This window comes from Hypanus sabinus, chromosome 23 (genome assembly GCF_030144855.1).
Source record: "Hypanus sabinus isolate sHypSab1 chromosome 23, sHypSab1.hap1, whole genome shotgun sequence".
Classification (NCBI taxonomy): domain Eukaryota; kingdom Metazoa; phylum Chordata; class Chondrichthyes; order Myliobatiformes; family Dasyatidae; genus Hypanus; species Hypanus sabinus.
The window spans coordinates 31,133,500-31,158,269 of NC_082728.1; the positions used below are offsets into that span (position 1 = coordinate 31,133,500).

Below are 24,770 nucleotides of genomic sequence, written 5' to 3' on the forward strand. Positions count from 1 at the left end.
CAAAGGTCCTAGCATCAATGAATTATGCATGGCCTGCAACATGAGAGCTGAGAGAGTAGAATACAATTATCCTTACTATTTACTATATCCTTACTATTACAGCAAGGCCTTTGACAAAGTTACACATGGAAGGTTAGTTAAGAAGGTTCAGTCGTTAGGTATTAATGCTGGAGTAATAAAATGGATTCAACAGTGGCTAGATGGGAGATGCCAGAGAGTAGTTGTGGATAATTGTTTATCGGGATGGAGGCCAGTGACTAGCGGGGTGCCTCAGGGATCTGTTTTGGGCCCAATGTTGTTTGTAATATACATAAATGATCTGGATGATGGGGTGGTAAATTGGATTAGTAAGTATGCCGATGATACTAAGGTAGGAGGTGTTGTGGATAATGAGGTGGGTTATCAAAGCTTGCAGGGAGATTTATGCCGGTTAGAAGAATGGGCTGAACGTTGGCAGATGGAGTTTAATGCTGAGAAGTGTGAGGTTCTACATTTTGGCAGGAATAATCCAAATAGAACATACAGGGTAAATGGTAGGGCATTGAGGAATGCAGTAGAACAGAGAGATCTAGGAATAACAGTGCATAGTTCCCTGAAGGTGGAGTCTCATGTAGATAGAGTGGTGAAGAAGGCTTTTGGAACGCTGGCCTTTATAAATCAGAGCATTGAGTACAGAAGTTGGGATGTAATGTTAAAATTGTACAAGGCATTGGTAAGGCCAAATTTGGAATATTATGTACAGTTCTGGTCACTGAATTATAGGAAAGATATCAATAAATTAGAGAGAGTGCAGAGACGATTTACTAGAACGTTACCTGGGTTTCAGCACTTAAGTTACAGAGAAAGGTTGAACAAGTTAGGTCTCTATTCATTGGAGCGTAGAAGGTCGAGGGGGGATTTGATCGAGGTATTTAAAATTTTGAGAGGGATAGATAGAGTTGACATGAATAGGCTGTTTCCATTGAGAGTAGGGGAGATTCAAACGAGAGGACATGATTTGAGAGTTAGGGGGCAGAAGTTTAAGGGAAACACAAGGGGGTATTTCTTTACTCAGAGAGTGATAGCTGTGTGGAATGAGCTTCCTGTAGAAGTAGCAGAGGCCAGATCAGTTGTGTCATTTAAGGTAAAATTGGATAGGTATATGGACAGGAAAGGAGTGGAGGATTATGGGCTGAATGTGGGTAGGTGGGACTAGGTGAGATTAAGAATTTGGCACGGACTAGGAGGGCCGAGATGGCCTGCTTCCGTGCTGTGATTGTTATTTGGTTATATGGTTATATGGTTACTGGACAGGCAGGTAGGCAGAGGCGGTGGTGTGGCTCTGTTGGTTTAGAAAAAATGAAATCAAATCTTTAGGAAGAGGCGACATTGGATCAGAAAATGTAGAATACTTCTGGATAGGGTTAAGAAACCACAAGAGTAAAAAGACCCTGATGGGAGTTACTGTATATATAGACCCCTCCGAGCAATAGCTTAAAATTACAATGGTAGATAGAAAGAGAATGGCAAAAGGGCAATATTCTGATAATAATGGGGATTTCGATAAGCAGGTAGATTAGGAAAATTAGGTTGGTGCTGCATCCCAAGAGCTTGTGGTTGGGTCCACTAGGGGAATGGTAATTCTGAATTCGGTGGTACATAACAAACTAGATTTGACTTAGGGAGCTTAAGGTAAAGGAGTACTTTGGAGGCAGTGATCATAATATGATAGAATTCACCCCGCATTTTGAGAAGAAGATAAATGCAAATGTATCAGTATCACCATGGAGTAAAGGAAACTACAGAGGCATGAGAAGGAGTTGTCCAAAGTTGAATGGAAAGGGACACTAGCAGGGATGATGGCAAAGCAGCAATGGCTGGTGTTTATCGGGGAAATTCAGAAAGCACAGGAAAGATACATCCCAAAGATGTAGAAATATTCTATAGGGAGGATGAGGTAACTGTGGCTAACAAAGGAAGACAAAGGCAGCATAAAAGCAAAAGAGAGGGTGCATAATATAGCAAAAATTAGGGGAAGGTACAGGATTGGGAAGCTTTAAAAAAACAATGGAATGCAACTAGAAAAGGCTCTAGAGAGAAAAGATGAAACATGAAGGTAAGCTAGCCAATCATACTAAAGAGGATATATATATTTTTTAGATATATAAAGAGTAAAATAGAGATGAGAGTCAATATTGGACCACTGGAAAGTAACACTGGGGAGGTATTAATGAGGGACAAATAAATGGTGGATGAACATTCAGTATTTGTGTCAGTCTTCACTATGGAAGACACCAGCAGAATGTCAAAATGTGAGAATGTCAAAGGGTAGAAGTGAGTGTCATTGCTATTACTAAGGAAAAGGTGCTTGAGAAACTGAAAAGTCTGACGGTAGACAAGTCATGTGGACTAGACAGACTGCACTCCAGGGTCCTGAAAAAGGTGGCTGATGAGATTGTGGAGGCATTAGTAATGATCTTTCAAGAACACTACGTTCTGGAATGGTTCCAGAGGGCAGGAAAATTGCAGATGTCACTCCATTCTTTAAGAAGGGAGGGAGGCAGAAGAAAGGAAATTATAGGCCAGTTAGCCTGACTTCAGTGGTTGAAAAGATGTTGGAGTCTATCATTAAGGATGAGATTTTGCAGTACTTGGAAGCACATGATAAAATAGGTCAAAATCAGCATAGTTTTTTTTAAAGAGGAAATCTTGCCTGAAAAAAACTGTTAGAATTGTTTGACGAAATAAAGCAGTAGCAGTGGATGTTGTGTACTTGGATATTCAGAAGGCCTTTGACAAGGTACCACACACAAGGCTAAGAAATAAGGTAAGAACCTCTGGTATTACAGGAAAGGTACTAGCATGGATAGAAAAAACAACGGGTCAGAATAAAGGGAACCTTTTCTGATTGGCTGCTAGTGACTAGTGGTGTACCATAAGTGTCCGCTTTGGGACTGCGTCTTTTCACGTTGTATGTCAATAATTTGGATGAAGGTATTGATTGCTTTTTTGCTATGTCTGTGGAAGATACCAAGATAGGTGGAGGGGCTGGTAGTGCTGAGAAAACAGGGTGTCTGCAGAAGGATTGAGATAGATTGGGGGAATGAGCAAAGAAGTGGCAGATGGAATATAATGTAGGGAAGTGCGTGGTCATGCACTTTGGCACAAGGAACAAAGTTGTGACTATTTTCTAAATGGGGAGAAAATTCAAAAATCAGAGATGCAGAAGGACTTGAGATTCCTTGTGTAGGATTCCCTCAAGGTTAACTTGCAGATTGTGTCAGCGAAAAGGAAGGCAAATGTAATGTTAGTATTATTTCGAGAGGACTTGAATACAACAGCAAGGATGTAATGCTAACGCTTTGTGAGGCATTGATCATACTGAACTTGGAGTATTATGAGCAGTTGTGAGCCCTTTATCTAAGAAAATATGTGCAAGTGTTGGAGCGGGTCCACAGGAGGTTCACAAGAATGATCCCAGGAATGAAAGGTTAAACATATGAAGAGTGTTTCATAGCTCTGGGCCTGTACTCACTGGAGTTTCGAAGAATGAGGGGGGAGGAATCTCTTTCCAACCTATCAAATATTGAAAGATTTGGATAAAGTTAAAAGTCAATTTATTAACTTGAGATTCATCTCTTTACAGGCAGCCACAAAACAAGAAACCCAAAGAAAACCATTCAAAAAAAGGACATCATGCACCCAATGTGCAGGGAGAGAAATAAAACACAAATAATACAAACAATAAAAAGCAATCAACATTCAGAACAGAAGTGAGTCCAGAGTCATGAAGCCCGGAGCAGCGGGAGCTGGCCCTCAGCCTCAGTTCACCACACAGCAGAGCAAAGCGTCGGGAGCTCCACATCCATGAAGCCTGGCGCAGCTAAATCAGGCCTAGCACCTCAGCCTTCCAGCAGCAAAGAGCACAGCAAATGTCGCATAGCAGCAAGAAGAACCGGCCTGACATTCGCCTACAGGCCCAGCACCCTGCCTTTTGAATCCATTGAGCCTAGCATATAAATCATTTAAACATCGGGTCAAACCTCAATCTAAGACACAGGCCCTGTCACGTCAATAGGCTCTGAGCCTGGAGCCCGCCGCCACATTCCAGCCTGTACTCAACTTTTCCAATTCCGCCCAGCACTTAGATTGATTAGATCTCGCTCTCAGTTTAGGCAGTCGGGCTCCAAAACTCCTTCAACTCTGCCTCAACCTGGCTCCGACCACATCTCCTTAAACATGCTCCACCTCACTCCAACTTTGCATCGCACTCGCACGCCTCGACCTCAAGTCTACCTTGCCTTCATTTGCATCTTCGTTGTTCATGGTGATCGTTTACCATAATTTTTTGTTTACAGAAAAAGTGTTACTTATTAATTATTTAGTTGTATTTCTTTCTTTGGGAACAGCCAGTTAGTTCTCATACATCTTCAGTAGTGCAATATTAAACCGATGTGGATATGCAGAAGTTGTTTCCTATAGTGGGAGAATTTTGGATCAAAGGGCACAGCCTCAGAGTTAAGAGATGTCCATTTATTACAGAGATGAGGAAGAACTTCTTTAGCCAGAGGGTGATGAATCTGTGGAACTTGTTGCCACTTGTGCAGGCCAAGTCATCGGTATATTTAAGGTGAAAGTTGAAAAATTCTTGATTATTCAGGGCATCAAAGATTACAGGGAGAAGACAGGAGAATGTGGTTGAGAGAGATAATAAATCAGCCATGATAGAATGGCAGAGCTGATTTGATGGGCTGAATGGCCTAATTCTGCTCCTATGTCTAATGATCTTAATCATTCTCAAGTGACACCAACACCCAATTTCTCTTCTGCTGCACTCCCACCAACTAACCAACCACCCCAGATACATAAATCTTTCATTATTTTCTCGCCTCCCCACAGCAGTCTATGCAGCTGCCTTGGAGAGAGCTCACTAAGAGTGCTGACCCATATCCCAACTGGTAGCAAGTCCACAATTTGGTTTTAAGTACTTCTAAATGGAAGAAGGCCAAAAGAGATCTTCCAAGTTGACTAAGTCACAACTAGCAGATCCTTGTGGATAGACATCTTGTTTGAAGTAAGCTACTTCTCAGCATCTTCCAGAGCCTGGTTTAAAATGAACTGGCAATGCCACTCTAGGTTTGGAAAAACATTTCTAAATGGGGGGAATGATGAGAAATTGTGATGGAAAGGGCTGGAAGCAGAAACTAGTCTGTGGAGATAGGTTTTGTTAGTGCATATAAATCTCCAACCCATCTTTTTCATTTCTTACAGTAGACAATGACATAAATATTAAGAGTAAACAAAACAAAAATCAAATTTTAACAGGAAAAATTATTTAATAATCTAGCTGATTGACTGCTTAGATATATTTTTGCAAACACAAAAGGTAGATTTTGGATTATGAGATCATTTCTTTGAAATAACTGCTTCTTAGTAATAGAACATTTTAATGTGTAATTATATTCATAATAGCATCCTTTCATTTAAATATTGCTTCTTTGTTAGCTCAGTTATAGTATGTGGGTGGAAATTTGATCTGTTTATCATAAGCAAACACCAGTCTACAATGAATTATTTCACTAGTGACATGTCTTAGAAATCATTTATAAAATTACCCAATTTAAGAACAATGGAAACTAAGAATAAGAATGTTTTCATTATTTCAAGGAATTCATAAATTTTTAGAGTTCAGAATATTCATGAACACAACACTTCAATCCACACTTAATTGCACATAAGTCTATAATTGAAGTCATTTTCAATTTAACTACTGCAGCCATCTCTGACACATAACTTTGGAGAAACAGCAAAGATTCATTTATAGGAAAGCTCCAAAGCTACTGAAAAGAGAAGAACTATTCCAATGGAAAAATAACTGTATCTGATATAAGCAAAAGTGAAAAAATGGAAGAATTAATTATAAGAATATTGCTAAGTTATGTGATAAAGTCTGACAAAGGAAGATCACCTAGTGGATCATGGAACTTGAGCTAAAGCAGATATCTCAGCTAAACATAGCACAGACAAATGAGACTATCTTAGAACTGAACCTTAGGGTTGACAGTATGGATACTCAGAAATATCACTCACAAAGAAGGAAACAATCAAAAAGTGTTGAAACAACTCCAAAGATGTACAACTGATTCCTTGAAAAGAAATTCAGGAATATCATTGGACAGAAAAAACTTACATGACCCATCATGACCAAACCACGACCTTTCCCTTCTTACACAGCTTACCACCAGTGTATTCTCTTGTCTAGGCATATCTATTTTCATTAACAATCAGTAGGATTTTATTTTGGAGACTTCATTGTTGGGAGGATTTTGAAGAAAGGCACTTTTTTGATGGATGAAGCTTTGTGCAGTGCCCGCAAGGATTAATGGCTAAAGGACCAGATTATAATAAAATTACAATTTGTGTTGTGATTACCATTGGGATGGTGGTCATTCCATTACAGCAAAAATGTAACAGTTGTCTTAAAATAAACACATCATTAATTATAAAATATCAATCATATTTTTGTTTTATCATTCCATCCACCTGTGACTGAGCTTTCCCTGTGATTAAAGTATATAAATTTCACAAAACACCAGCAGAATATCTGGCATAAAACCTTGCTTCTTTTGTCACACTCCCCACCCCCTACTACCAAAAGTAGCTCACATTACAGCAGAGCTGTTAACAAGAGTCAGCAGGTAACAATGAACAGTAACATTTGGTCTTTGATTTGAATGTGAATCTGTTGTTCAACACAAGCTTAGGACAAGTTTTAAACATACTACAGTACTTGGAAAGGAAAGTAGAAAAGTCACACAAAGCTCTGAAACAATATTGATAAGTAAAGGTGTGAGTGGCAAGGATAATAAATTTTAAAAATCCATGTAACTCAGGCATTATGAAAGCTGCTTCTTCCTGTCTTAAAGGGGAACAGCCTATTCTTACAACCAACTGCAAACTTAAATATTATTGGATTTTTTTTTTTGACTAGCCTTGCGAACAAGGTGACTGAACTTGAATAGGAAGTAGCTGACCTGTGATGTTGTACAGAATTGGCAGATGTGCTCTAGATGTCCTTTCAGGAGATAGTGCGCATCCAAAAAGAGCCACAGTTTGAGACTCAAGACCAGAAAGAAAGAGACAGGTGGGTGACCAAGGGAAGGAAGCACAGGGTACGTGGTGCACACTGTCCGGGGGCACCAACCCCAGAGTTGGAAGTGTCCAACCATTGTGAAAATCTAGTGATGCTCGAGGATGACCATGAAACCTCTGAGATGGTAGGCAGAACAGAGAAGCCCCACAGGACCCTCTCCAATCCTAAACCTAAACCCCACAAAAAGAAGTAGTGATAGTAGGGAACTCAATTAGCAGCAGGGTGAAGAATGAGGTGTGTATATTCACCAGACCCTCCTGTCTCCTTCTACTAACCTAGTTATTGGTCTTAAATTACATTTCTGTTATATTAGTAAGTATTTCTGATTATCCATAAAGCTATAGGCGATAAACATTGGGAAGAGTGATAAATACCTAGATAAGGGTTTCTCGCTTCTTCCAAGGCTAACAATAATCAGCATCATTAATTGACATACAATTGTAACAATGATGATAAAGAGGTTTCCAAAATATAAAGAAGGAATTGAAAGTTAAAAAAAATGTTAATGTTGGAAATCTAAAACAGAAACAGCTTGAAATACTTAATGATGTTAGGCTGCATCTTTGAGAAGAGAGACACTTCAGGTCAGAACTGAAAAGGAGACAAAAGAAGCTTGTTAAGCTTTAGAGATGGTTGAAGAGAGAGGGAAGATCTCTAAGAAGATAAAACCAGGCTGACCATGGGGATAAACCGTAAATAAAGTCATCTGGTCAATGGGTGAAGGCGAGTAGATAGAGAGTGGGAATAGAAACAAAAGAATGTAGGACTAGTGAAATGCAGAACAGGAGAAAATGCCCGGCAGGTCAAGGTGAGAATGTCCTCCACTCAAACAGAGGGAAAAAAGGAAGGGGAAGAAAGCAAGCGAAGCTAATCTTAGAGATAGATGACTAATGCATGACCTTGTAGAAAACCCAATCACAGGTAGAAAGGTGACTTGGATACACAAGAGACTGCAAATACTGAAACCTAGAGCACCAATGTTCAGAATCAGAATCAGATTTTATATCACCAGCAGATTTCATGAAATTTGTTAACTTAGTGGCAGCAGTAAATTGCAATACATAATAATTTTTAAAAAATAAGTAAAACAACTACAGTGAGTATATATATATGTGTAAAATTAAAACATAATTAAGTATATATAGTTAAAAAGTGCAAAAACAGAAATAATATTCAAAAAAGTTCATGGTTTCAATGTGCATTTAGAAATTGGATGGCAGAGGGGAAGCTGTTCCTGAATCACTGAGCGTGTGCCTTCAGGCTTCTGTGTCTCCTACCTGATGGTAACAATGAGAAGAGAGCATGTCTTCTTATTATTAAAATGATTATTTCAAGTTCAAGTTCTAGCTTGCATGTCATTCATCCATACATACCGTATACCTATGAATACAGCTAAACAAAACAGCATTACTCCAGGAGAAAACCATGGTACCAATAGTCATACACAACACAAGGCACATGCAGCACAGAAAAGATCTCAGTAAAATACACTCACATACAAAAAAACTAGTCCAAGTCCTTGAATCCACATTGCAGCTGTCTGCAGTTGAACACAATACAGCTTATCTAACACAAAATACTCTGTAGATACAGGTGTCTAAGCAACACGTACAACACGCTGGAGGAACTCAGCAAGTCGGGCAGCATCCATGGAAACAAGCAGTCAACATTACGAGCCGAGACCCTTCATCAGGTCTTGACAAAGGGTCTCGGCCCGAAACGTTGACTGCTCTTTTCCACGGATGCTGCCCAACCTGCTGAATACAGCTTGTCTTCTGCCCAGTGAACACTGGGAGGGCAGCACTGACGCCAGCATGGATGCTGCATCGCACCACCTCTAGCACTCCGGTGGAGCACCCAACTCCCACACCTCCCCGGGTGGCTGCAAAAAAAGTGACACCACGGCTAGGGGCCAAGAGCTCACTATGAATGAGGGCATGTAGCTCCTCCGCCATCTGACCCTGCCGTTCGCCAATAAACCAATGAATTGGACTTGCAACATTTCACACCAACGAAGTCCAACATGATCTTGCGATCACAAGAAAAGTGATTAAGATGAGCACTGCACACCTTCTTCATGCAACAATGCCTCTCTGTCACAGGCAGCCTCATGGTTCACAGCAAGTCCAGCTCCTTCAGTTTCTCTGCTAATAAGCAACTTCCGTACTTTAAGATCTTAAATTCCAGCAGGGTGTTGCGATTGTAAAAAATACTTTTAAAAAAGACAATGAAACCTTTGGCCATCCTACTAGAAGTACTTAAAGATCTCCTTGAGGTAGTTAATTCCATCCAATTCCACAGGCAACAGACATAATAAAAACTGAACATTATTCATCAAGACCTGTCTATATATCTCTGAAGTATTAGCTCATTTTTGTCCAAGTCAGACTTCATTATGCAAATTAATAATGGGAAAATGTAATTAATTATGATTAAATTAACGACAAAAGCTGAATGACTTATGAATAATTTCTTAAAGACACAAGAGACTCCTAATGCCAGAATCTGAAGCAAAAAATGAGTCGCTAAAGGAACTTGGCAGGTCTGTGGAGGGAAATGAGAGTTAACACTTCTGGTGGAGACCTTTCATTTGGATTGATAGAGTAGAAAGAAGATAGCCAATATAAAGACATGGAGAGGAGGGGTGGGACAAGACCTGGCATGTGATAGGTGGATCTAGCTGAGGAGAGGGTGATCGGCAGATGGGATCAAGAGGGGAGGGAAGGATGGAGACAGAACAGAGGTTTGCCAGTGAAAGGTGGAGGAAACAAAGGACTGCAGATTATGGATTCTGATAAGAAAGGAAAATGAAGAGGGACCAAATAAAATAAGGATGGTGAACAAATGGGGTGCAGGTGGTGATGGACAGATGTGCTAGGTGGAGAAAGGGAAATAAACTGCAAGATAGAAAGCCGATGGATTCAAAGGCAATTTGAGTGAATCTGCAGATGCTGGAAATAAATAAAAACACAAAATGCTGGCAGAACTCAGCAGGCCAGACAGCATCTATGGGAGGAGGTAGTGACGACTTTTCGGGCTGAAACCCTTCATCAGGAGTGGAGTTTGGTTTAGAATGAAGAGTGTGTGTGGAGCCTGTATAAATCAGAAGAAGGGAGAAAAGGATGGGGTTGGGGACAATTTACCTGATTTCTTAGACACTTTTAGTAGTCAATAGTGGTGATAACCAACAATTTAACTGATCGTTTTAAAATGTTACATTTTTCTCTGGTTCAAGGAAAACATAAAATATTATAGTCATTTTGCTGCCACAGCTTGAACCATCAATGTGCTCCAAGAGTCTATATAAATTAGTTTTTAAAATTAGAATCTTTTACTTTATTGCTAAAACCATTTTCACAAAGAACTTAAACCAGGAGACAGCAGAATGCAATAATATTAAATAATGCAAATAATTATTGCTTCTGTATCCAATTTGAATTAAATTGACTATTTTAGAATTTGGAGTCAAAATAAAATAATTGAAGTTCTGTTGCTTTCTAACTTAAATGAACTTTGATAAGCCATCCGAGTTCAGAATTGAATTGGATAGTTAATCAGAAATATTCTCCAGCATTCTCAAACATTGATCCACTTGCAGATCTCTTTATGTACATGCAATTTTAAGGTAATTTAAACTTTTGGCAGACGGATGAGATGTAATACAGAAGTTGTAAGCACTATTAGCCTATCAAGATCATTTTGAGAGCCTCAGCAGAAAATGATGGATGATGGCCATTTTGCTGTCACTCCGAGTGTACTTTGAGAGGGAGAATGACGGGAGTGGGAGGAAAGTAAATGAGACACTTAATCCATACCTATAGCTCAAAGAGCTGAAACTAGGGCATCAAACTGACTAATTCTCTTCTGCTTGAAAGGCAGATCTGTTGTTAATTAATTTGAGCATGAAGTTCAAAGAAATCAGCAACTACATTAAAGCTAATTACTTTCTCTCTCATCTAATAGTATTGTCCTGACTCAAGGTGAATACTGTTTTAGCTGGAAGCAGATTCTTAACCTTGTATAAGTGGTAATGGATGAAGGGTTCTTTTCACTATGCTACTATACACCTGAATGATGAATGTATAGAAACAAGGGGATTACTAGATTAAATTGTACAAATAATTGCATAATTGCTTAATTGTAGCAAAAATAATAAAAAGTGCATAGATTTTCAGTTCTTAGTACAGACCCTTACTAGAATTTTTAGAGGATTCCAACAAATTGAAAATAATAAACAGTACTGGAGAAATTTGGCAATAAAATCACTCTCAATTTGTTAATCAATGTTTTGAGTTTGTCTTATACAAGTTCTCTCTATGCAGCAGAATTGTAAACATTGGGTAGGACTGTGCAAACCATTCTTTAAGGCTGCATATTAGTGTAGTACTATATATAAAAAAAAGCATTCATTATTTAGCAATAAAGGGGAAATGAACCGGTAACTCAGGCCTTAAGGTTGGATAATATGACAGGATCTCAGATTTTGTCATGATTTCTGGAAACATCATTAACTCATCTTAACGGTTTATTGATCTGCAGATGCTAACTACCCGGTAGATTACTCAATACATCAGGTATTTTCTGATGTTACTTCAGGATTTAAGGATCCCTAATATTTTGTGCTTGAAAATGAATAAATGAAAACATAATTTAAAATGTAAATAACAAATAACAGTTATTACAACAAAAAATAACAGTACCTGCCTGCAGTAATATATTACAAAATACCATAATTTATGATATAATTGAGGTACACAGAGTTGGGGGGAAAAATCACAAAATGGGGAGAGAATTGTACAAGATTGTCATTAGCCCCTCAAAAGTTGAAGTTCTTAATTAACTTTTTATCAGTCAAGAAACTATGGGATTTATACTAGAAATGCAGAAGAGCATCATTGCAAAAGGTTAGCTCTAAGATTTCATGTTTTGAGAATCCCATTAATAACAGGACATGTGTTCTTGTCATATTATCCAACCCTATGACTTGATCATGGGGCAACAGAGATTCACTAGAGCAGGAAAATATATTTCTAGATGTTTCTGTTTTCTCTTTCACTACGCCTTCCTCCCTTGCAACCTAATCAATTTTCCTCTACTATTTATTCTGTAATTGTGCATTCTTCTCTGTAAGAAACTTACAGTAAATTCTAAACTGGGTTTTAACAACATTATTCATGATTAAGTATGCAGATTGATTTTCTCTGTAATACCTAAGAAAATGTTCTGCCGTTGTCACATAGATTATGAGTAAAAGAAACATGGTATTCATCTGATCAAAATAATTCCATTATAATATGTTGTCATTAATGCACCATTTCTTCAGGCATATTTTGCATTGGAAACCATCTTTAAATAGATTATTACTCAATTACAAAGCTAATTGGATCCATTACAAGACATTTAATATACTAATGCTGAAGTATGTTTACTTTAAAATAAGAAAATAATTTCTGGTGAAAATTATCCTGTTGTAGATATGTTTTTTTAATCCATTGTGAATTGATTTCTTTATTCCATAAATTTTCTGAATGATAATAAAAACTTGTGTGTTTTAACAAGGCTGCTTGTCATAATACAAACAGAATTTCAAAAATAAGAGACAACCATTCTCTGTTGCTCAAAAGTTCAAACGTAGAAAGCTTTTGAAAATCTTATCTTTGCAAATTAGATTGGCCCTCAGACCTAAATAATTCACTGATGAATACACAGTCAGGCTGCTGTCATTACAAAAAGCCAAACCACAAAGGGAGGTTCCATTGATAAGGCCCACTGCAGAGTCTTCCTTAGAATCACCAATCAACAGCTTCTATAATTCCAACAAAAGAACACTAAAATAAAATCTCTAACAGTGATATTATAATCAAATTTTTTGCTCTGAGGGAAAAAGCACTATTCAGACACACTGCAAAAGCCATAAAACTGCCGAGAGACTAAAAGAGTTTCGAGAGAGATTGCAAAATCCAAATTAAGAATATAAAATATTCTTACCTTAAAATATATTTTACCTTTAAGAATTGTTAATGTTAGTTCAGTGACTAAGAGTAGTTTTAGGCAGATGCACAACTTTTGAATAGTTTTCTAATTTATTAGAGATGCCCTTTAGCAAAAAAAAGGGAATGACAAAGTATCAGAGATTACAGCACCCTGTCCATATCCATTTAGACTAAGTGCTCAAGATGGGTGGACAGAGTGAAACTTAAAACTTTCAAATTCAGTGAAAAATATACCATCAGATAAATCAAAAAGATACTAAATGCAATATTATATACAAGGCAAACTTCAGCATGTTGAGCTGCTGATAAGCAACCTAGAAAAATTACAGTCCATATCATCCTTGGTTTAGAATGGTTCCTTGAGAAGAACAAGATACAACAGGGAAGTAACTTAAAATGTAAAGTATCAGTATTTTGGATATTGAAACATTCAATTCAGAGTGCTTTAACATGCTATAAAAACAGGACGATCTGTGTCATTTTAACCAAAACCTAAATATGGATCTGCTTTCTTTAAAACTAGATTGGAAACCAGTGATGTTTTACTTTGGAGATGGTGGATAGATTTATTCATTACCAAATGATCATTTCTTAAAAGTTACAATGTTTCTTCATAAGACCCTATTTCTACCTTCTCTCCGAGCAGCATTGTATTGCACAGGTTTTAAGAATGCAAGTTAGAAAATGACTACTTGGCAAATGTCAAGTACACAGGGTATTAAAATGGCTATTTTTACATTGGCACTTACTGATTTATAGCGGAGCTCAGTTCCTCCAACTTTCTGAAGTCGCTCACATTTTCCAGTTTAGCCAAAGGCTCCATTCGCTTCAGTATTATTTCCAACATATCTGTCATTTTCTTCAGCGTACGGGATTCCAGTCCAATTCCTATAATGCATATAAGAAAGAATGCATTTTTATTACAATTTATTACAATGCAAATGAAAGGTAAAAAAAGACGTTGCACAACTTGCAATGTGATTTGTTGCGCTCTAAAATAATTAAATAATTTTTCAAACCTTTTCAATTTGTGTTGTTTTTAAAAATATCATCTCCAGCAAGAGCCAGATAAACAAAGGCCTACAACTTAAAGTAAATGCCAAAGTGTGTGGGTAGATTATTTTTTAATAATCCAATGTTTATGATATAAATTGAACTGCCCGAAAGACCAGTGAAAGTAAATCCAGAGGTAAATTTCAAAAGGGAACTGGATCACCAGTTTAAATAGTCAAAATCCGAACATCTTTGCTAAAAGTCTAAAGAAGACTGGTTTACTAAACAAGCTTACAACATCACGTTACCTTTAATTTATTGTTACTTAAGCCCACAATGAATTTGCCACATGCTAATTTTTGATTATTTTAAAGCCCTGCTTTCCAAAAAAGAGGAACATTTAAGAACCTATTTCATGTTCTATGCTTGCCTTCTTCAATAAAATACACACCTCAAGATCTAGCATCTATTGAAACTTGTCCATCTCACTGAGAGCTCACACTCAAAACCCCATACCTGCACTTAACTGTAGCAACAGACTGTTTTAACTGTGCATACAAAAGGAAAACACATTCTGCTATATGATGTTGAGTAATTTTACAGTGAATTGCTACCAGCTAAATAGAAAGAAAGCACATTTCATTTGTATTGTGTAAATGCTACTGTTGTACAACATGATTGTGGATCATGTTAGTGTCTGCTCCCAGAATTTCAAAGAATGAAGTAATTCAATCTGCTGTACATCAGTTCAGACTTGATATATGTCCCAGTCAAATCAAAGCACTTGGTAGAAAAATCTGCTGAACCTTCCAATTCCTGGCTGTTAACAGTTCTCTACCTAAGAATTAAACTTCTAACCTATTTTGACTTACTAGTTTAATGCTAAATTAATGTTAAAAACTAATCAAATCATGGGATTAAAAGTATTGTGTTGGATCCAGTATATGCAACATTCATCAGACTTCACCCAACCAATACATTTTCACAATTTATTCAGACAACCAATTAGCATTACAGTGTGCTGGTGATACGGATTTCATCGACTGCACTAATTTTATTTTGTACTACAGTAAATGCATTCAGTGACCACTTTATTAGGTACACCTGAGCACCTGCTTGTTAATGCAAATATCTGATCAACCAATTGTGTGGCAGCAACTCGATGAATAAAAGTATGCAGACATGGTCAAGAGGTTCTGTTGTTGTTCAGATCAAACATCATAATGGGGAAGAAAGTGACTGTGGAATCATTGCTTTTAGAAATCATTTAAATAATTTTGTACATTTTTCTGGTATCTCATCTCATTCTCCTAAACTGTAGGGAATATAGTTCTAAAATACTTATTCCCTTCCCATATAGCAAATCTTCTATCACTGGAACAAGTCTACTGAATTCTATTCAGTATATGACAACATCTTTTCATAGGTAAGGAAACCAAAACTACAGTACTTTAGCTGCAGTCTCACCACAGCCATATACAGTATGATTGCAGTCAGTCCTTGTTACTTTTGTATTCAAACCATGTCATAATATACGTTCACATAATGCTTGCCCTTCTAATTGATTTTAGTACATGCATGGTGGCTTTCGGTGACTGGTAGGAACACTTGTAGCTCCCTTTCAACATGAATAACCTTTTACTATTTAACAAATCTACCTTTCTAGTAGTGTTGGTGCATGGCCTAGTGGGCAAGGCATCAGACTAGTAACCTGAAGGTCACTGGTTCGAGCCTCAGCTGAGGCAGCATGTTGTGTCCTTGAGCAAGGCACTTAACAACACATTGCTCTGCGACATTACTGGTGCCAAGCTGCATGGGTCCTAGTGCCCTTCCCTTGGACAACATCGGTGGCGTGGAGAGGGGAAGGCCTGCAGCTTGGACAACTGCCGGTCTCCCATACAACCCTGCCCAGGCCTGTGCCCTGGAAATTCCAGGCACAGATCCATGGTCTCTCAAGACCGACGGATGCCACCACCACCTTTCTAGTATATGCATCAAAGTGCAAAACCACTCACTTTTCCACATTATATTCCATCTGCTTTGTTCTCTCTACTCATTCTGTTTGTCCACATCCATGAAATCTTTTTACATCCTCCTCCACATTAACAATCCAACTAATTGACTATCATTGGCATACCTGGTGGAAAGATAACATTTCAGCCAAATCGCTGTTACAGATTGTAAATAGCTGGTGTTCAATCCTTGCATCACCCCACTAGTTTATTCTAATTTTGATTTTTCTGTGCAATCGCAAATTCAGCATCCATGTCAGTATACTAGCTCCAGTTCCATGTGTTCTAATCTGCATGGAACCTCATTGAAAGCCTTCCAGAAATCCAGCATACATATAGTTTACTTAGTCTAAAATGGAGTGAAATAATAGCTTTACACTGGATGCTTTTTAGTTTGCAGAAAGGCTCGGAGTGGAATGTGAATGCTGTAAAGGGTGAAATAGATTTCTAATTGTAAACCTTGGGGCAATTATGTAAGCCACGAGCCATGAACAGACTGAATAATTGTAAAACGCTATTCATCTGTAAATTACTAAATTGTCTAAATTGCTTAAGAGCTGTCAAAAGCAAATACATTCTATACTGCAGTTGCTATGTAAAACCAAGATATGTGAACATATATTTTATCATTGACTTTTTGGCAAAATAGAGCTCAATTTCAGACAGCATTTACTGAATACATTGCTTCTCATGCTACCACAGTAATTACAGAATGTTTGTTCAAAATAAATAAATTGCTGCAAATGTAATGAGTGCATTTTGCAAAGCAGGTTAATATTCAGTATAACAGAATGGTAGCAATAACATGCGTGTTGTGTATAAAGGCAAGTAATGACTGTGCTATACTTAGATTTTCAGAAGGCATTTGGCAAGAAGCTGCATAATGGTGAAAAACAAAAGCTCATGTGGTAGGATGTTACATATCTATGTGAAGAGAACATCAGCTTGTGAACAGTCAATAGACAGCAGACATGATTGAGTAGGCATGTTCTGGTTACCTCATTGCAGGAAAGATGTAGAAGCTTTAGAGAGGACACTGAGGAGATTAGAGAGGGTGTGGAGGAGATTTAGCACGATGCTGCTGGATTAGAGAGCATGTCTTGTGAGGATAGGTTGAGCGAGCTTGGACTTTTCTCTTTGGAGTGGAGGAGGATGAGAGGTGATAGTGGTGAACTAGATGTTAAAAGGCATAGATCAAGTGAATGGCTGGAGACTTTTTCCTAGGGCGGAAAATTTTAAGGTGATTGAAGGTAATATCAGAGGCAGAATTTTAAGGTGACTGAAGGAAAGTACTGGGGAAATGTCAGAGGTAAGTTCATTACACAGAATGTGGTGAGTGTATGGAACACCCTGCCAGGGATGGTGGTAGAGGCATATATGGTACAGGAATTTTAAAAATTCTTAGATAAGATACATGGCTGAAAAAAAAATGGGCTGTAGAGGAGGGAAGGGCAAGATTGATCTTAGTGCATGAAGAGGTCAGTACAATATCGTTGGCTGAAGGGCCTATTATGTGCTGTAGTGCTCTATATTCTATAACTGTGTTTCATGTTGGCAAGATGTAAAAAGGGATGGCCAGTATGACTTGTGCTGGGGCCACGACTTTTTATAATTTACGTAACCGATTTGATGAAGGCACCAAAGGTGGGATTGCAGAATTTGGTGAATGTAGCAGGGAGAAGTAGGAAGTAAATTGTGGAGAGGACATAAGGAAGATGCAAAGGAACATAGATAGATTAAGAGAGTGGGCAAAAATCGCAATCAAAAAATTATATAATGTTGGAATATGTGACATTTTGTAGAACAAATTTTAAAAATGCATACTTCTACATGGTTAGCTGAGATGTATAGAGAACTAGGAGCTGTGCAAAAGGCAAGTATATAGGTGCAGCAAGTAACGAGGAAAGCGAATAGAATGTTCTTATTTATTGCTATTAAATGTAAAAATTATATATATATATATATATATAAAAGTACAAAGTTATGCATTATTTATACAGTACATTGATGACCATACAACCGGAGCACTGCATCCAGTATTGATAAATTTATTTTAGAGAGGGATATTAATATATCAGAGGCAATACACAGAATGTTTACTAGACAGATGTATAGAACAAGTAGGTTACTTTATAAGGAATTTATGCAAGTCTAGCCTGCGAAATCATTTTGAAGACTGAGTAGATGAGAAAATCTACAGATGCTGAAAATCCAAGCAACACACAAAAAATTCTGGAGACCCTCGACCCAAAACATCGACTGTTTACTTATTCCATAGATGCTGTCTAACCTGCTGAGTTCCTATAGCATCTTGTGTGTTTCTTGAAGAGTGAGTGCTGACTTGATTGAAGCACTTAAAGGTGCTTAGCAAGATGAATGCAAAATGGTTATTTCCTCTTATTTAAGAATCTAAAACTAGGGAACCTCTGTTTAAAAATAAGGTTGCCAGTTCCTCACAGGGCAGAGGGTGCAGAATCTCTGAGTATTTTAAGAGAGTGGAGAGAGAAAATCCAGGATCATTCTGATATATCTGGACGATAAACATATTTCCTACTGCAATTTAGTCTGAATGTAACAAAGTTAAGTTGTCACATCACTAAAGCATCTGCTGGGAAAAACTATTTTGACATTTGCTGTTCGTAAATAAATACAAAATCAAGATACGCTTTGTGTACATCGTTAAAAACTGCAAATTCTTGTCCACAGTCAATAAGGCAAGATACACACAAGGTGACCTCCCAAGTAATGAAGGGGACGTTGCATCCCTATGTCAGAATTTTCCTTAACGTGAAACAGCATCATCTGTTGTCATGAAAAGTTGAGTTGAAAAATAATTAACCTTGTATTGCTTTTGTTTTTCTCCCCCCCCCCAACACACATACACACACACATAACTTCTGTGAGAGTGAGATTTATCTTGTATCTCAAATTTTAGATAATGATTTGTAACTTCTGTAAAGAGCAATTTCAGTAATCAGAACAGCTATTAACATGGGATCGCCTGCATTATTTTAATTTCTCCAGTGGCATTTCTTATATGATTGTTGCAAAGATAACTCAGCAAGAGGTAAAGATTTATCTAAGGCATTAATAACACCTTTTGTTACTTGCCTGACACAAAGAGAATCAAATTTATCACTATCTGTCAGCAGCATATTTAATTTAAAAGAGATCCCACACACACCTTTATCACTGAATGTTTAATAAATAATCACAAGTTACTCTAATAATTGCAAGTTACTCTATATGTATATTATTAATCTAATGAAAGTACTATATGTTTGCATACCTAGTAGTCTCACAAGTTACTTCCGTTGAAGATGTTTGAATTAGATTGATCAGACAGCAATCTAGGTGAACTTACTTACTGTAACATTGAACTAATGCAGAAGCTCTAAATTTTACAGGACTTTAAAAGTTTTGTTTGCCTCATAATTAAATCTAAATGTAGCCTCCATTTCTTTATCTGTAGACTCCATGACACTTTTGAAAATGTGGTTGTGGAAACATGTTTTAATGAGTTACTTTAAGTTCAAGTCCAAAAAGCATTATCTTTTTCATGGATGACTTTGAAAATGAAATCAAATTAATTTCCTGTGTAAATAGCTGGAGGCAAATTTACAATGAAACACTTACTTCAGATATATTAGACATGCTGGAAATTGAGGTCCAGTTTTTAAACTTTTTTCATTTACTGTTTTTTCCAAATTTCCTTAATGTTTTTATTTCAAAACTCCCACAAAATACATGAAGAAACAATAAACATCATACCTGATTTCTAAACAACAAAGGACCTCATTAGTTATTACCAAAGGGGTTTGGTGCAAACCATAAATCTCCTTGCTGTCACTTACACAGTAGTCCAAGTGCATGGTAGATTGACCAATCTAATTCATAAATTATGGCTTGTTAACAGACAGCAACACACTTTCTCTCACACAGACTCACCGTGTCCTTGCCAGTCATCAATATTTTTTATTAAATTATCTTTTAATACTTCTGTCTAAAATGGAACTACTTAGAAGAGAGATGTATCACATTCATTTTCTACCATCATAATACAAATGTGAATCTTCCTTAAATTATTAATTAACAAGATAAAGTTGTTTCATTATTTTAATACTATGGTATCTATGGCCTCTGTAACCTCCATAAGCATCTAACTGAACGTCAGAGTAACCTTCCCCCAATCCCACCATTGTAGCATTCATTCATTATCAACACAGCCCTTTAGCAAAAAAGTGTTGCTTATATTGTGGATACAGCTTTGAATCAAGATTCAAATACGTCTTGGTGTGGGGTTTTGTCCCTCACCACAAATGCAGCTTGCCCACTGATTTCCTCCAGCAGATTGTTTGTTGCTCCAGATTCGAGCATATAGTCTCACAAATGCGCACATTGTGACTGCATAAGAACTGGCAACATACTAATGCTGAATATCAGAATGTGGGTTTCAGCTCTATGTTATACAAAGAAATCCAGCCATGCATTTCTGAAAGATATCTAATTGAAGCTCTCGCACGTCTTGCAACTTTCACAACTGATGTTAGGATGTTCTTCAAAGCTGCCTCAATGTCAAAAAATATGTGAAGCGATTTCTAAGTCATGACAGCTTGAAAAAATAGTGCAAAAAGAGGATATTCCAAAAATGTAATTTTCACCAATGTCAATCAATGAAATTATTGGTCATAAAGTGCTCTCAGTTCTATGCCAAACTATTATGTGTGATTGCCATCAAGTATGGGATTCCAAGTAAATAAAGCCCTGTAACACACACAAAATGCTGGTGGAACGCAGCAGGCCAGGCAGCATCTAGAGGAAGAAGTACAATCGACGTTTTGGGCCGAGACCCTTTGTCAGGACTAACTGAAAGAAGAGACTTCACTGTTGTTTAACTACTCATGGTCCACTTGCATAACAAGAAATGGGTATAGCATCCGCAGAGTTTGAATACACCTCTTCAAGGATGCTAATCCTTTCTCCTAGTTCCTCCATTTCAGCTGCATACATTCCCATGATGAGGCTTTCCATTCCTGAACATAGAAGATGTCCTCTATATTTTTTCAGAAAATGGAGTTTCCCCTCAATGGATGGGTAGTGGAGTCCTTATGTTGTGCTGTCTTTCTGAGGCACCGCTCCTTTAAGATGTCTTGAATATTGCGGAGGCTGGCTCCATCACGAGTGCTAGCCTCCATGGTATCCAAGACATCTTCAAGGAGAGCAGGCTCAGTAAGGCGGCGTCCGTCATTAAGGACCTCTACCACTCTGGATATGCTCCCTTTTCATTGCTACCATCAGAAGGAGGAACAGAAGCCTGAAGGCACACACTCATCATCCCGAAACAGCTTCTTCCCCTCTGCTATCCAATTTCTAAATGGACATGAGAGGCAGGGTTTAAGTGTTGGCACAACATTGTGGGCCGAAGGGCCTGTAATATGCTTTACTATTCTATGTTCTATGACATTGAACCCATGAACATTACCTTCACTTTTTATTTTCATTTCTGTTTTTGCACTACTTATGTTAATTAACCTATTTAATATACATATATGTGCTTACCGTAATTCAATTTTTTTCTATATTTATCATGTATTGCATTGTACTGCTGCCACAAAGTTAACAAATTTCATGACATTTGCTGATGGTACTAAACCTAATTCTGGCTATCAAGACACCTCTCACATGCATCTCCACCATTTCCACATGTCTGCCCTCACACCACACATCCCCACCATCCTCCATATAACAGCGATAAGGTTCCATAGTCCTCACCTACCACCCAATGATTCAAAGAGTTCAAAGGATTCCAAGTACGTTTATTATCAAAGGATGTATAAAATTATACAACCTTGAGATTTGGTTACTCACAGGCAGCCACAAAGCAAGAAACCTGTTAGAACCCAATTAAAAAATAAGTAAAATAAAGGCCAACTCACAACGTGCAGAGGATGGAAAAAAATATACAAATTATGCAAACAATAGAAGTAAGCAACAACATTCCAAAGTTGGCCAAAGGCCTCACTTATCAGTCCAGTGGACACGGAGCACAGCAGCCAGGGAGCCTCAGCACCATGGAGAGAGGAGTGAACATCACAGGAGAGCAAGCGTAATTACTTCTGTATTCAATCCCGACACCCTGTCTTTCCAGCGTATCGGTTACATTGCCCAAACAGCATATTGTACCTCCCACTAGGACCCGGCCACAGTTGCAGCAAAAGGCTCTGGGCCTAGAACATACTGCCCAGTGACTCACTCCAGGTCTAGCTTTCGCCACTTTTGATTCAGCTCGATGTCCAGAGTGATCCAACTTCACCCCAGGCCAGGTGTATGGGCATTGGATCTCCCTTGTCTTGTCTTCTCCTCTCTGAATGGCTCGCTCTATCTGCCCCGATACTGCCTCCACATCCAGTATATTATTCTCTGCAGCTTCTGCCATTTCCCACAGGATCCCACCACCTGGAACATCCTCCTCCTTAACTCCCATCTCCACAGGGTTTGCTCTCTGCGTGAGTCCTTTGTCCATTTGTTTGTCCCCACCAATATCTGTCAAGCATTCCAAATGTTACACCTGCCCTGACACCTCCTCTTTCTCCACCATTCAAGGCCCTAAAGAGAGAGGCAGCACTTCACATGTGAATCCATCAGTGTCATTTATTATATCCAATGCTCTTGATGTGGCCTCCTCTAAATTAGTAAGACCCAATGCAGAATGCAGGATTGCTTTGGCAAGCATTTTTGCTCCATCTGCCATAACAGCAATGATTTCCCAATGGCCAGCCATTTTAATTCTACTTCCCATTTTCACATTGACATGTCTGTCCCATGCCCCCTCTACTGCCACATTGAGGTAAGGTGCAGGCTGAAGGAGCAACACCTCATTTTCTACCTTGGTAGTCTCCAATCTGATGACATTAATATTAATTTCTCTAACTTCTGGTAAGCATTTCTGCCTCCTCTCTCCCCTTCCTCAATCTCCATGTCCCCATCTCTGGAGACAAACTGCTAACCCACACTTTTATGAAGTTAACAATTCCCACAGTTATCTCGACTATACCTCTTTCTATCCAGTTTCCTGTAAGAATATTGTTCCCTTTTCTCAGTCCTCTTTCTTCAAAGAATGGGAATTCCCTGTTCCATGGATTCGGCAGCGCAGCGGATAGGACAATTGTGCTCGTGAAAATGCATGTGACAGCTAATTATTATTTCATTGTGACAATATTTAACTCCATTCAATCAGTTGTAGTGTTTGTTGAGACTTGAACACAGGAGAGAGCACAGCAACGCTTCGCTGTTAGTTTGCATTCAGCCTTCCCTGAGAAATTGGACTACCGAGTCAACTGACTCTGAAGACTAGCAGTATTCATTTAATGTTTAGATGGTCTTTTCAGCCACAGTGTAGGCTTCATTTTCCTTTTGAGAGTTTTAGTTATGTATGGCCTAGAATTTATTGTTATATTGTCCCTTTAACACTGTTTGCATTAAAGTTTGTGAACTATCAACCTGCTTCAGTTTCTCTCACTCTGCACTTGGGTCATATCCAAACCTGATAACCTTCCCTCCCTCCACCATTGAAGCCACCCTCACTCATATTGCTTCCATTTCCTGAACATCTGTGCTCACATCATCTTCCTACCACCTTAAGAATGATAGAGCTCCTCTTACCCTACTTATCATGAGTCTCTGAATCCAACATATCATCCTCCACAGCTTCCATGATTACCAAGGGGATCCTACCACCAAACATAATATCTTTACCTTCCCCCTCTGTTTTTCAGATTGCTCCCTTCATGATTCCCTTGTCTATTTGTCCCTCCCCACTAATCTCCCTCCCAGCACTTATCCCTCAAGCAGAAGAAGTGCAACACCTACCCATTCACCCCCTCCCTCATCTCCATTCAGGGCCCCAAGCAGTCCTTCCAGGTTAGATAAAACAAAGTTAATTAGGAATTCACATACATGATGAATGTTTGTGGCCACATTTTAATAAGGTGTTGAATAAACAAAGATATAATGCAAGCACAGTGAAACACATTCAACTGCAAGAATATGAAATTACACTATAAAGTATGATTAAAATGGAAGCCCAAAGACAGAAAATGTACTTTTTTTTTCAAAGAATCTTGAAGATTTTAAGCTATTAAAAAGATAGATCTTTAAAACACATCTCATCCGAAAGTAAAAGCTCTGTTGTTCACAAAAGATTGTAAGTGCTAAGAAGTAGAAACATATTCCACTGCCATACCAATAGGAGCAGCAGGGAAAATTAAGAAAATGCACCAGAAAGCAAATGAAAGAGAATCAATAACAGTCCATGTATTCAATATCTTGTCTGAACAGAACATTAAAAGGTCATTTAAAAGAGCCAGTAAGAAGCTTTAGAAGGAACCATTTAGATATTCACAGACATTCTGTTTACAAGTAAGTTTTTGATTGAAGTTAAATTGCAAAGATAGCTAGAGAGCTGATCATTTGATATTGAGTCATGGACAAATAGCAATGCTTTGGACAGCGTATTAGCCTGTGGTTTCACAATTAAAAGACAGGAAACAACAGGTGAAAAGAGTATGATCAGTAACATTAAGGTTATAAATATGTCAACCAAGGCAACGAAGGATTTAAGTTGGCTGCCAACTGGTGGTC

At 38.1% G+C, this 24,770-nt stretch overlaps 1 protein-coding gene across 1 annotated transcript in view; it reads right to left on the bottom strand.

The window, feature by feature from the left end:
• LOC132380092 (alpha-1,6-mannosylglycoprotein 6-beta-N-acetylglucosaminyltransferase B-like) overlaps positions 1-24,770 on the bottom strand; it is a 919,103-nt gene that overhangs the window by 765,834 nt on the left and 128,499 nt on the right. Inside the window, exon 3 of the mRNA XM_059948641.1 lies at positions 13,875-14,013. Coding sequence (XP_059804624.1) covers positions 13,875-14,013 — 139 coding nt within the window. The remainder of the gene's footprint in view (positions 1-13,874; positions 14,014-24,770) is intronic.